This window comes from Carcharodon carcharias, chromosome 19 (assembly GCF_017639515.1).
Source record: "Carcharodon carcharias isolate sCarCar2 chromosome 19, sCarCar2.pri, whole genome shotgun sequence".
Classification (NCBI taxonomy): domain Eukaryota; kingdom Metazoa; phylum Chordata; class Chondrichthyes; order Lamniformes; family Lamnidae; genus Carcharodon; species Carcharodon carcharias.
The window spans coordinates 110365909-110379651 of NC_054485.1; the positions used below are offsets into that span (position 1 = coordinate 110365909).

The following is a 13743-nucleotide window of genomic DNA, read 5'->3' on the forward strand; positions in this document are numbered from 1 at the left end:
TTACTCGCCCATTCCCCATATCCTTTGAACCCCAGACCTTCTGACTCCAAGGTAAGAGTGCAAATGACTGAACCCTGAACAAATTACCATAACTGAACGAAGCAAGGGCTGCTTTAGTTGCATTGCCTATGAGCCTATTTTTGCTGTCCCTACATAGCTTGTGGTATTTTTTTTTGTCTCATTCCTTGTTTTCTCATTAGTTGGGTCTTCTCTCTCTCTCTCTCTCTCAATTCTACTCAAATCCTGGACAAGTGTGGAAAGAGCAGCTGCTTTCTGTCCTCCAGTGGGTTCTTGGTTAAGGACAATGACCAAGAGCAGAAATTCAACTTCAGGCTGGCTGACTCCCTACAAAAAGCCAAGAAGCAGCCGCTACTTCAGGTAAGTAAACATACTGCGCGTTACCCAGGAGAGGATAACTATTAGCAAGGCTGTGGGAGAGGGAAGCTAAGTATGTGGGACAAGAGGATCGAAGGATAGACTGATAGGGTGAGATGAGGGAAGGTGGAAGGAGGATCTTGTGCACCATAATTTTGCATCCGGAATGATGGGAGTATGCCTGACATTCCTGCCCATCCGTGTGAGAAGGTCAGACCAACGCTGGAGTGGCTGGAGAAACTTTGAGACGGAATTTGATTAGTCGATGTCGTGCTCTGAAGCCGTATATTTACATTCCCTTCCATAGGACTTCTGATAAGTAGTATGACGGAAAATATAAATAAATATGTAAACACTGGCGTGGAGTGTTGGACAAAATGGCCTGTTTCTGTCTGTAAGTTCTACCTAACTTATCGTCTCCCTGATAAATCAACACTGACTGCACTCTAACAGTGCCCAACAATGCACATGGTGCTCCAAATGCGGCCGAACCTATTCATTAAACTGGGAGGAGCGGGTGGGGGTTTGTGGTATCAATGAGACAAAACTGACAAAGGCCAGATTTCTCCCACCAGGCAGACTGGAAGAGGTTGGGGCAGTGGGGGCAGGGTGCAGTTTACAAACTTCCAGTAACATTTAATATTAAAACTTTGTGGCAACTTAATTATATAATAAAAGCCAACTGTGTTGTGGGGGCCAAAGTGCGACTGGTTTGATTGTTTCTTTTCCAAATCCCATCAGGATTACCGGGTCCACGTGACACCAGGAGTGCTACCTGAGCCAAGCCAGATGGAGAGTATCGTTAAGTGTAGTGGAGCAACCATACTGCCCAAGATGCCAAGAACATACAAGGTGAGGCTTGCTGTGCTGTACTGACTGCACACGGCTTATTGTCCATCAGGACTGGAATATTGCAGCTACAAGAGCTTTAAAGGTCAAGGAGGGACCTGTGCTGAAAATAGGAAGAAAAACCTTGGTAAAATTTCTGTTATCCAGCACCCTACCAATCAGAATTCCCTATTAATTGGAATTCTGGGGTCTTCTTTTTGATTGGATGTGTGAGATCATCAGTAATAGTTATTGGCGGCCGATCCTCACTCCGGTATCAGCCTCCCTCTGCCCTGCAGCACCATCTCCCCACACAGCCTGTCCTCACTGTAATCTCACTCTCTCTCTGCCCTGCAGCATCATCTCCCCACACAGCCTGTCCTCACTCCAATCTCACTCTCTCTCTGTCCTGCAGCACCATCTCCCCACACAGCCTGTCCTCACTGTAATCTCACTCTCCCTCTGTCCTGCAGCATCATCTCCCCACACAGCCTGTCCTCACTGTAATCTCACTCTCCCTCTGTCCTGCAGCATCATCTCCCCACACAGCCTGTCCTCACTGTAATCTCACTCTCTCTCTGTCCTGCAGCAACATCTCCCCACACAGCCTGTCCTCACTGTAATCTCACTCTCCCTCTGCCCTGCAGCACCATCTCCCCACACAGCCTGTCCTCACTGTAATCTCACTCTCTCTCTGCCCTGCAGCACCATCTCCCCACACAGCCTGTCCTCACTGTAATCTCACTCTCCCTCTGTCCTGCAGCACCATCTCCCCACAGAGCCTGTCCTCACTGTAATCTCACTCTCCCTCAGCCCTGCAGCATCATCTCCCCACACAGCCTGTCCTCACTGTAATCTCACTCTCCCTCTGCCCTGCAGCACCATCTCCCCACACAGCCTGTCCTCACTGTAATCTCACTCTCTCTCTGCCCTGCAGCACCATCTCCCCACACAGCCTGTCCTCACTGTAATCTCACTCTTCCTCAGCCCTGCAGCACCATCTCCCCACACAGCCTGTCCTCACTGTAATCTCACTTTCCCTCAGCCCTGCAGCACCATCTCCCCACACAGCCTGTCCTCACTGTAATCTCACTCTCCCTCAGCCCTGCAGCACCATCTCCCCACACAGCCTGTCCTCACTGTAATCTCACTCTCCCTCTGTCCTGCAGCATCATCTCCCCACACAGCCTGTCCTCACTGTAATCTCACTCTCTCTCTGCCCTGCAGCACCATCTCCCCACACAGCCTGTCCTCACTCCAATCTCACTCTCTCTCTGTCCTGCAGCACCATCTCCCCACACAGCCTGTCCTCACTGTAATCTCACTCTCTCTCTGTCCTGCAGCATCAGCTCCCCACACAGCCTGTCCTCACTGTAATCTCACTCTCCCTCTGTCCTGCAGCACCATCTCCACACACAGCCTGTCCTCACTGTAATCTCACTCTCCCTCTGCCCTGCAGCATCATCTCCCCACACAGCCTGTCCTCACTGTAATCTCACTCTCTCTCTGCCCTGCAGCACCATCTCCCCACACAGCCTGTCCTCACTGTAATCTCACTCTCCCTCTGTCCTGCAGCACCATCTCCCCACACAGCCGGTCCTCACTGTAATCTCACTCTCCCTCTGCCCTGCAGCATCATCTCCCCACACAGCCTGTCCTCACTGTAATCCCACTCTCCCTCTGTCCTTCAGCACCATCTCCCCACACAGCCTGTCCTCACTGTAATCTCACTCTCTCTCAGCCCTGCAGCACCATCTCCCCACACAGCCTGTCCTCACTGTAATCTCACTCTCCCTCTGTCCTGCAGCACCATCTCCCCACGCAGCCTGTCCTCACTCCAATCTCACTCTCACTCTGTCCTGCAGCACCATCTCCCCACACAGCCTGTCCTCACTGTAATCTCACTCTCTCTCTGCCCTGCAGCATCATCTCCCCACACAGCCTGTCCTCACTGTAATCTCACTCTCCCTCTGCCCTGCAGCATCATCTCCCCACACAGCCTGTCCTCACTGTAATCTCACTCTCCCTCTGTCCTGCAGCATCATCTCCCCACACAGCCTGTCCTCACTGTAATCTCACTCTCCCTCTGCCCTGCAGCATCATCTCCCCACACAGCCTGTCCTCACTGTAATCTCACTCTCTCTCTGTCCTGCAGCACCATCTCCCCACACAGCCTGTCCTCACTCCAATCTCACTCTCTCTCTGCCCTGCAGCACCATCTCCCCACACAGCCTGTCCTCACTGTAATCTCACTCTCCCTCAGCCCTGCAGCATCATCTCCCCACACAGCCTGTCCTCACTGTAATCTCACTCTCTCTCAGCCCTGCAGCACCATCTCCCCACACAGCCTGTCCTCACTGTAATCTCACTCTCCCTCTGCCCTGCAGCATCATCTCCCCACACAGCCTGTCCTCACTGTAATCTCACTCTCCCTCTGTCCTGCAGCATCATCTCCCCACACAGCCTGTCCTCACTGTAATCTCACTCTCCCTCTGTCCTGCAGCATCATCTCCCCACACAGCCTGTCCTCACTGTAATCTCACTCTCTCTCAGCCCTGCAGCACCATCTCCCCACACAGCCTGTCCTCACTGTAATCTCACTCTCCCTCATCCTTGCAGCACCATCTCCCCACACAGCCTGTCCTCACTGTAATCTCACTCTCCCTCTGTCCTGCAGCACCATCTCCCCACACAGCCTGTCCTCACTCCAATCTCACTCTCACTCTGTCCTGCAGCACCATCTCCCCACACTGCCTGTCCTCACTGTAATCTCACTCTCTCTCTGCCCTGCAGCATCATCTCCCCACACAGCCTGTCCTCACTGTAATCTCACTCTCCCTCTGCCCTGCAGCATCATCTCCCCACACAGCCTGTCCTCACTGTAATCTCACTCTCCCTCTGTCCTGCAGCATCATCTCCCCACACAGCCTGTCCTCACTGTAATCTCACTCTCCCTCTGCCCTGCAGCATCATCTCCCCACACAGCCTGTCCTCACTGTAATCTCACTCTCTCTCTGTCCTGCAGCACCATCTCTCCACACAGCCTGTCCTCACTCCAATCTCACTCTCTCTCTGCCCTGCAGCACCATCTCCCCACACAGCCTGTCCTCACTGTAATCTCACTCTCCCTCAGCCCTGTAGCATCATCTCCCCACACAGCCTGTCCTCACTGTAATCTCACTCTCTCTCAGCCCTGCAGCACCATCTCCCCACACAGCCTGTCCTCACTGTAATCTCACTCTCCCTCTGCCCTGCAGCATCATCTCCCCACACAGCCTGTCCTCACTGTAATCTCACTCTCCCTCTGTCCTGCAGCATCATCTCCCCACACAGCCTGTCCTCACTGTAATCTCACTCTCCCTCTGTCCTGCAGCATCATCTCCCCACACACCTGTCCTCACTGTAATCTCACTCTCTCTCAGCCCTGCAGCACCATCTCCCCACACAGCCTGTCCTCACTGTAATCTCACTCTCCCTCATCCTTGCAGCACCATCTCCCCACACAGCCTGTCCTCACTGTAATCTCACTCTCCCTCTGTCCTGCAGCATCATCTCCCCACACAGCCTGTCCTCACTGTAATCTCACTCTCCCTCATCCTTGCAGCACCATCTCCCCACACAGCCTGTCCTCACTGTAATCTCACTCTGCCTCTGTCCTGCAGCACCATCTGCCCACACAGCCTGTCCTCACTGTAATCTCACTCTCCCTCTGCCCTGCAGCATCATCTCCCCACACAGCCTGTCCTCACTGTAATCTCACTCTCCCTCTGTCCTGCAGCACCATCTCCCCACACAGCCTGTCCTCACTGTAATCTCACTCTGCCTCTGTCCTGCAGCACCATCTGCCCACACAGCCTGTCCTCACTGTAATCTCACTCTCTCTCTGTCCTGCAGCACCATCTCCCCACACAGACTGTCCTCACTGTAATCTCACTCTGCCTCTGTCCTGCAGCACCATCTCCCCACACAGCCTGTCCTCACTGTAATCTCACTCTCCCTCTGCCCTGCAGCACCATCTCCCCACACAGCCTGTCCTCACTGTAATCTCACTCTCCCTCTGTCCTGCAGCACCATCTCCCCACACAGCCTGTCCTCACTGTAATCTCACTCTCCCTCTGCCCTGCAGCATCATCTCCCCACACAGCCTGTCCTCACTGTAATCTCACTCTCCCTCTGCCCTGCAGCATCATCTCCCCACACAGCCTGTCCTCACTGTAATCTCACTCTCCCTCTGTCCTGCAGCACCATCTCCCCACACAGCCTGTCCTCACTGTAATCTCACTCTCCCTCTGTCCTGCAGCATCATCTCCCCACACAGCCTGTCCTCACTCCAATCTCACTCTCCCTCTGTCCTGCAGCATCATCTCCCCACACAGCCTGTCCTCACTGTAATCTCACTCTCCCTCTGTCCTGCAGCATCATCTCCCCACACAGCCTGTCCTCACTGTAATCTCACTCTCTCTCAGCCCTGCAGCACCATCTCCCCACACAGCCTGTCCTCACTCCAATCTCACTCTCTCTCTGTCCTGCAGCATCATCTCCCCACACAGCCTGTCCTCACTGTAATCTCACTGTCCCTCATCCTTGCAGCACCATCTCCCCACACAGCCTGTCCTCACTGTAATCTCACTCTCCCTCTGCCCTGCAGCATCATCTCCCTACACAGCCTGTCCTCACTGTAATCTCGCTCTCCCTCTGCCCTGCAGCATCATCTCCCCACACAGCCTGTCCTCACTGTAATCTCACTCTCCCTCAGCCCTGCAGCACCATCTCCCCACACAGCCTGTCCTCACGGTAATCTCACTCTCCCTCTGCCCTGCAGCACCATCTCCCCACACAGCCTGTCCTCAATGTAATCTCACTCTCCCTCTGTCCTGCAGCACCATCTCCCCACACAGCCTGTCCTCACTGTAATCTCACTCTCCCTCTGCCCTGCAGCACCATCTCCCCACACAGCCTGTCCTCACTGTAATCTCACTCTCCCTCTGCCCTGCAGCATCATCTCCCCACACAGCCTGTCCTCACTGTAATCTCACTCTCCCTCTGTCCTGCAGCATCATCTCCCCACACAGCCTGTCCTCACTGTAATCTCACTCTCTCTCTGCCCTGCAGCACCATCTCCCCACACAGCCTGTCCTCACTCCAATCTCACTCTCCCTCTGTCCTGCAGCACCATCTGCCCACACAGCCTGTCCTCACTGTAATCTCACTCTCCCTCTGCCCTGCAGCATCATCTCCCCACACAGCCTGTCCTCACTGTAATCTCACTCTCCCTCTGTCCTGCAGCACCATCTCCCCACACAGCCTGTCCTCACTGTAATCTCACTCTGCCTCTGTCCTGCAGCACCATCTGCCCACACAGCCTGTCCTCACTGTAATCTCACTCTCTCTCTGTCCTGCAGCACCATCTCCCCACACAGCCTGTCCTCACTGTAATCTCACTCTGCCTGTGTCCTGCAGCACCATCTCCCCACACAGCCTGTCCTCACTGTAATCTCACTCTCCCTCTGCCCTGCAGCACCATCTCCCCACACAGCCTGTCCTCACTGTAATCTCACTCTCCCTCTGTCCTGCAGCATCATCTCCCCACACAGCCTGTCCTCACTGTAATCTCACTCTCCCTCTGCCCTGCAGCATCATCTCCCCACACAGCCTGTCCTCACTGTAATCTCACTCTCCCTCTGTCCTGCAGCACCATCTCCCCACACAGCCTGTCCTCACTGTAATCTCACTCTCCCTCTGCCCTGCAGCATCATCTCCCCACACAGCCTGTCCTCACTGTAATCTCACTCTCCCTCTGTCCTGCAGCACCATCTCCCCACACAGCCTGTCCTCACTGTAATCTCACTCTCCCTCTGTCCTGCAGCACCATCTCCCCACACAGCCTGTCCTCACTCCAATCTCACTCTCACTCTGTCCTGCAGCACCATCTCCCCACACAGCCTGTCCTCACTGTAATCTCACTCTGCCTCTGTCCTGCAGCACCATCTCCCCACACAGCCTGTCCTCACTGTAATCTCACTCTGCCTCTGTCCTGCAGCACCATCTCCCCACACAGCCTGTCCTCACTGTAATCTCACTCTCTCTCTGCCCTGCAGCATCATCTCCCCACACAGCCTGTCCTCACTGTAATCTCACTCTCCCTGTGCCCTGCAGCATCATCTCCCCACACAGCCTGTCCTCACTGTAATCTCACTCTCCCTCTGTCCTGCAGCATCATCTCCCCACACAGCCTGTCCTCACTGTAATCTCACTCTCCCTCTGTCCTGCAGCACCATCTCCCCACACAGCCTGTCCTCACTGTAATCTCGCTCTCTCTCTGTCCTGCAGCATCATCTCCCCACACAGCCTGTCCTCACTGTAATCTCACTCTCCCTCTGTCCTGCAGCACCATCTCCCCACACAGCCTGTCCTCACTGTAATCTCACTCTCCCTCTGTCCTGCAGCACCATCTCCCCACACAGCCTGTCCTCACTCCAATCTCACTCTCCCTCTGTCCTGCAGCACCATCTCCCCACACAGCCTATCCTCACTGTAATCTCACTCTCCCTCAGCCCTGCAGCACCATCTCCCCACACAGCCTGTCCTCACTGTAATCTCACTCTCCCTCTGTCCTGCAGCACCATCTCCCCACACAGCCTGTCCTCACTGTAATCTCACTCTCCCTCTGCCCTGCAGCACCATCTCCCCACACAGCCTGTCCTCACTGTAATCTCACTCTCTCTCTGTCCTGCAGCACCATCTCCCCACACAGCCTGTCCTCACTCCAATCTCACTCTCTCTCTGCCCTGCAGCACCATCTCCCCACACAGCATGTCCTCACTGTAATCTCACTCTCCCTCAGCCCTGCAGCATCATCTCCCCACACAGCCTGTCCTCACTGTAATCTCACTCTCTCTCAGACCTGCAGCATCATCTCCCCACACAGCCTGTCCTCACTGTAATCTCACTCTCCCTCTGTCCTGCAGCATCATCTCCCCACACAGCCTGTCCTCACTGTAATCTCACTCTCCCTCTGTCCTGCAGCATCATCTCCCCACACAGCCTGTCCTCACTGTAATCTCACTCTCCCTCATCCTTTCAGCACCATCTCCCCACACAGCCTGTCCTCACTGTAATCTCACTCTCACTCTGTCCTGCAGCATCATCTCCCCACACAGCCTGTCCTCACTGTAATCTCACTCTCCCTCATCCTTGCAGCACCATCTCCCCACACAGCCTGTCCTCACTGTAATCTCACTCTCCCTCTGTCCTGCAGCACCATCTCCCCACACAGCCTGTCCTCACTGTAATCTCACTCTCTCTCTGTCCTGCAGCACCATCTGCCCACACAGTCTGTCCTCACTGTAATCTCACTCTCCCTCAGCCCTGCAGCATCATCTCCCCACACAGCCTGTCCTCACTGTAATCTCACTCTCCCTCTGTCCTGCAGCACCATCTACCCACACAGCCTGTCCTCACTGTAATCTCACTCTACCTCTGTCCTGCAGCACCATCTGCCCACACAGCCTGTCCTCACTGTAATCTCACTCTCTCTCTGTCCTGCAGCACCATCTCCCCACACAGCCTGTCCTCACTGTAATCTCACTCTCCCTCTGCCCTGCAGCACCATCTCCCCACACAGCCTGTCCTCACTGTAATCTCACTCTCCCTCTGTCCTGCAGCGTCATCTCCCCACACAGCCTGTCCTCACTGTAATCTCACTCTCCCTCTGCCTTGCAGCATCATCTCCCCACACAGCCTGTCCTCACTGTAATCTCACTCTCCCTCTGTCCTGCAGCACCATCTCCCCACACAGCCTGTCCTCACTGTAATCTCACTCTCCCTCTGCCCTGCAGCATCATCTCCCCACACAGCCTGTCCTCACTGTAATCTCACTCTCCCTCTGTCCTGCAGCACCATCTCCCCACACAGCCTGTCCTCACTGTAGTCTCACTCTCCCTCTGTCCTGCAGCATCATCTCCCCACACAGCCTGTCCTCACTCCAATCTCACTCTCCCTCTGTCCTGCAGCATCATCTCCCCACACAGCCTGTCCTCACTGTAATCTCACTCTCCCTCTGTCCTGCAGCATCATCTCCCCACACAGCCTGTCCTCACTCCAATCTCACTCTCCCTCTGTCCTGCAGCATCATCTCCCCACACATCCTGTCCTCACTGTAATCTCACTCTCTCTCAGCCCTGCAGCACCATCTCCCCACACAGCCTGTCCTCACTGTAATCTCACTCTCCCTCAGCCCTGCAGCACCATCTCCCCACACAGCCTGTCCTCACTGTAATCTCACTCTCCCTCTGCCCTGCAGCACCATCTCCCCACAGAGCCTGTCCTCACTGTAATCTCACTCTCCCTCTGCCCTGCAGCATCATCTCCCCACACAGCCTGTCCTCACTGTAATCTCACTCTCCCTCTGTCCTGCAGCATCATCTCCCCACACAGCCTGTCCTCACTGTAATCTCACTCTCTCTCTGCCCTGCAGCACCATCTCCCCACACAGCCTGTCCTCACTCCAATCTCACTCTCCCTCTGTCCTGCAGCAGCATCTGCCCACACAGCCTGTCCTCACTGTAATCTCACTCTCCCTCAGCCCTGCAGCATCATCTCCCCACACAGCCTGTCCTCACTGTAATCTCACTCTCTCTCTGTCCTGCAGCACCATCTCCCCACACAGCCTGTCCTCACTGTAATCTCACTCTGCCTCTGTCCTGCAGCACCATCTCCCCACACAGCCTGTCCTCACTGTAATCTCACTCTCCCTCTGCCCTGCAGCACCATCTCCCCACACAGCCTGTCCTCACTGTAATCTCACTCTCCCTCTGTCCTGCAGCATCATCTCCCCACACAGCCTGTCCTCACTGTAATCTCACTCTCCCTCTGCCCTGCAGCATCATCTCCCCACACAGCCTGTCCTCACTGTAATCTCACTCTCCCTCTGTCCTGCAGCACCATCTCCCCACACAGCCTGTCCTCACTGTAATCTCACTCTCCCTCTGTCCTGCAGCATCATCTCCCCACACAGCCTGTCCTCACTCCAATCTCACTCTCCCTCTGTCCTGCAGCATCATCTCCCCACACAACCTGTCCTCACTGTAATCTCACTCTCTCTCAGCCCTGCAGCACTATCTCCCCACACAGCCTGTCCTCACTCCAATCTCACTCTCTCTCTGTCCTGCAGCATCATCTCCCCACACAGCCTGTCCTCACTGTAATCTCACTCTCCCTCATCCTTGCAGCACCATCTCCCCACACAGCCTGTCCTCACTGTAATCTCACTCTCCCTCTGCCCTGCAGCATCATCTCCCCACACAGCCTGTCCTCACTGTAATCTCACTCTCCCTCAGCCCTGCAGCACCATCTCCCCACACAGCCTGTCCTCACTGTAATCTCACTCTCCCTCTGCCCTGCAGCACCATCTCCCCACACAGCCTGTCCTCACTGTAATCTCACTCTCTCTCTGTCCTGCAGCACCATCTCCCCACACAGCCTGTCCTCACTGTAATCTCACTCTCCCTCTGCCCTGCAGCACCATCTCCCCACACAGCCTGTCCTCACTGTAATCTCACTCTCCCTCTGCCCTGCAGCATCATCTCCCCACACAGCCTGTCCTCACTGTAATCTCACTCTCCCTCTGTCTTGCAGCATCATCTCCCCACACAGCCTGTCCTCACTGTAATCTCACTCTCTCTCTGCCCTGCAGCACCATCTCCCCACACAGCCTGTCCTCACTCCAATCTCACTCTCCCTCTGCCCTGCAGCACCATCTCCCCACACAGCCTGTCCTCACTGTAATCTCACTCTCCCTCTGTCCTGCAGCACCATCTCCCCACACAGCCTGTCCTCACTGTAATCTCACTCTCCCTCTGTCCTGCAGCATCATCTCCCCACACAGCCTGTCCTCACTGTAATCTCACTCTCCCTCTGTCCTGCAGCATCATCTCCCCACACAGCCTGTCCTCACTGTAATCTCACTCTCTCTCTGTCCTGCAGCATCATCTCCCCACACAGCCTGTCCTCACTGTAATCTCACTCTCACTCTGCCCTGCAGCATCATCTCCCCACACAGCCTGTCCTCACTCCAATCTCACTCTCTCTCTGTCCTGCAGCACCATCTCCCCACACAGCCTGTCCTCACTGTAATCTCACTCTCCCTCTGTCCTGCAGCACCATCTCCCCACACAGCCTGTCCTCACTGTAATCTGACTCTCCCTCTGTCCTGCAGCACCATCTCCCCACACAGCCTGTCCTCACTGTAATCTCACTCTCCCTCATCCTTGCAGCACCATCTCCCCACACAGCCTGTCCTCACTGTAATCTCACTCTCCCTCTGTCCTGCAGCATCATCTCCCCACACAGCCTGTCCTCACTGTAATCTCACTCTCCCTCTGTCCTGCAGCACCATCTCCCCACACAGCCTGTCCTCACTGTAATCTCACTCTCCCTCATCCTTGCAGCACCATCTCCCCACACAGCCTGTCCTCACTGTAATCTCACTCTGCCTCTGTCCTGCAGCACCATCTCCCCACACAGCCTGTCCTCACTGTACTCTCAATCTGCCTCTGTCCTGCAGCACCATCTCCCCACACAGCGTGTCCTCACTGTAATCTCACTCTGCCTCTGTCCTGCAGCACCATCTCCCCACACAGCCTGTCCTCACTCCAATCTCACTCTCCCTCAGCCCTGCAGCACCATCTCCCCACACAGCCTGTCCTCACTGTAATCTCACTCTCCCTCTGTCCTGCAGCATCATCTCCCCACACAGCCTGTCCTCACTGTAATCTCACTCTCCCTCTGCCCTGCAGCATCATCTCCCCACACAGCCTGTCCTCACTCCAATCTCACTCTCCCTCTGTCCTGCAGCACCGTCTCCCCACACAGCCTGTCCTCACTGTAATCTCACTCTCCCTCTGCCCTGCAGCACCATCTCCCCACACAGCCTGAACTCACTGTAATCTCACTCTCCCTCTGTCCTGCAGCATGATCTCCCCACACAGCCTGTCCTCACTGTAATCTCACTCTCCCTCTGTCCTGCAGCACCATCTCCCCACACAGCCTGTCCTCACTGTAATCTCACTCTCCCTCTGCCCTGCAGCATCATCTCCCCACACAGCCTGTCCTCACTCCAATCTCACTCTCTCTCTGTCCTGCAGCACCATTTCCCCACACAGCCTGTCCTCACTGTAATCTCACTCTCCCTCTGCCCTGCAGCATCATCTCCCCACACAGCCTGTCCTCACTGTAATCTCACTCTCCCTCTGTCCTGCAGCATCATCTCCCCACACAGCCTGTCCTCACTGCAATCTCACTCTCCCTCTGTCCTGCAGCACCATCTCCCCACACAGCCTGTCCTCACTGTAATCTCACTCTCTCTCTGCCCTGCAGCACCATCTCCCCACACAGCCTGTCCTCACTGTAATCTCACTCTCCCTCTGCCCTGCAGCACCATCTCCCCACACAGCCTGTCCTCACTGTAATCTCACTCTCCCTCTGTCCTGCAGCATCATCTCCCCACACAGCCTGTCCTCACTGTAATCTCACTCTCCCTCATCCTTGCAGCATCATCTCCCCACACAGCCTGTCCTCACTCCAATCTCAGTCTCCCTCTGTCCTGCAGCACCATCTCCCCACACAGCCTATCCTCACTGTAACCTCACTCTCCCTCTGTCCTGCAGCACCATCTCCCCACACAGCCTGTCCTCACTGTAATCTCACTCTCTCTCAGCCCTGCAGCATCATCTCCCCACACAGCCTGTCCTCACTGTAATCTCACTCTCCCTCTGTCCTGCAGCATCATCTCCCCACACAGCCTGTCCTCACTGTAATCTCACTCTCCCTCTGTCCTGCAGCACCATCTCCACACACAGCCTGTCCTCACTGTAATCTCACTCTCCCTCAGCCTTGCAGCACCATCTCCCCACACAGCCTGTCCTCACTGTAATCTCACTCTCCCTCTGCCCTGCAGCACCGTCTCCCCACACAGCCTGTCCTCACTGTAATCTCACTCTCCCTCTGTCCTGCATCACCATCTCCCCACACAGCCTGTCCTCACTGTAATCTCACTCTCCCTCTGTCCTGCAGCATCATCTCCCCACACAGCCTGTCCTCACTCCAATCTCACTCTCACTCTGCCCTGCAGCACCATCTCCCCACACAGCCTGTCCTCACTGTATTCTCACTCTCCCTCTGTCCTGCAGCGTCATCTCCCCACACAGCCTGTCCTCACTCCAATCTCACTCTCCCTCTGTCCTGCAGCATCATCTCCCCACACAGCCTGTCCTCACTGTAAACTCACTCTCCCTCTGCCCTGCAGCATCATCTCCCCACACAGCCTGTCCTCACTGTAATCTCACTCTCTCTGTGCCCTGCAGCACCATCTCCCACACAGCCTGTCCTCACTCCAATCTCACTCTCTCTCTGTCCTGCAGCATCATCAACCCACACAGCCTGTCCTCACTGTAATCTCACTCTCCCTCTGTCCTGCAGCACCATCTCCCCACACAGCCTGTCCTCACTCCAATCTCACTCTCCCTCTCTCCTGCAGCACCA

The 13743-nt window shown here is 55.3% G+C and overlaps 1 protein-coding gene across 1 annotated transcript in view; it reads left to right on the top strand.

The window, feature by feature from the left end:
• mdc1 (mediator of DNA damage checkpoint 1) overlaps positions 1-13743 on the top strand; it is a 77459-nt gene that overhangs the window by 49097 nt on the left and 14619 nt on the right. Inside the window, exons 15-16 of the mRNA XM_041213008.1 lie at positions 253-378; positions 1117-1227. Of these exons, the coding sequence (XP_041068942.1) occupies positions 253-378; positions 1117-1227 (237 nt within the window). The remainder of the gene's footprint in view (positions 1-252; positions 379-1116; positions 1228-13743) is intronic.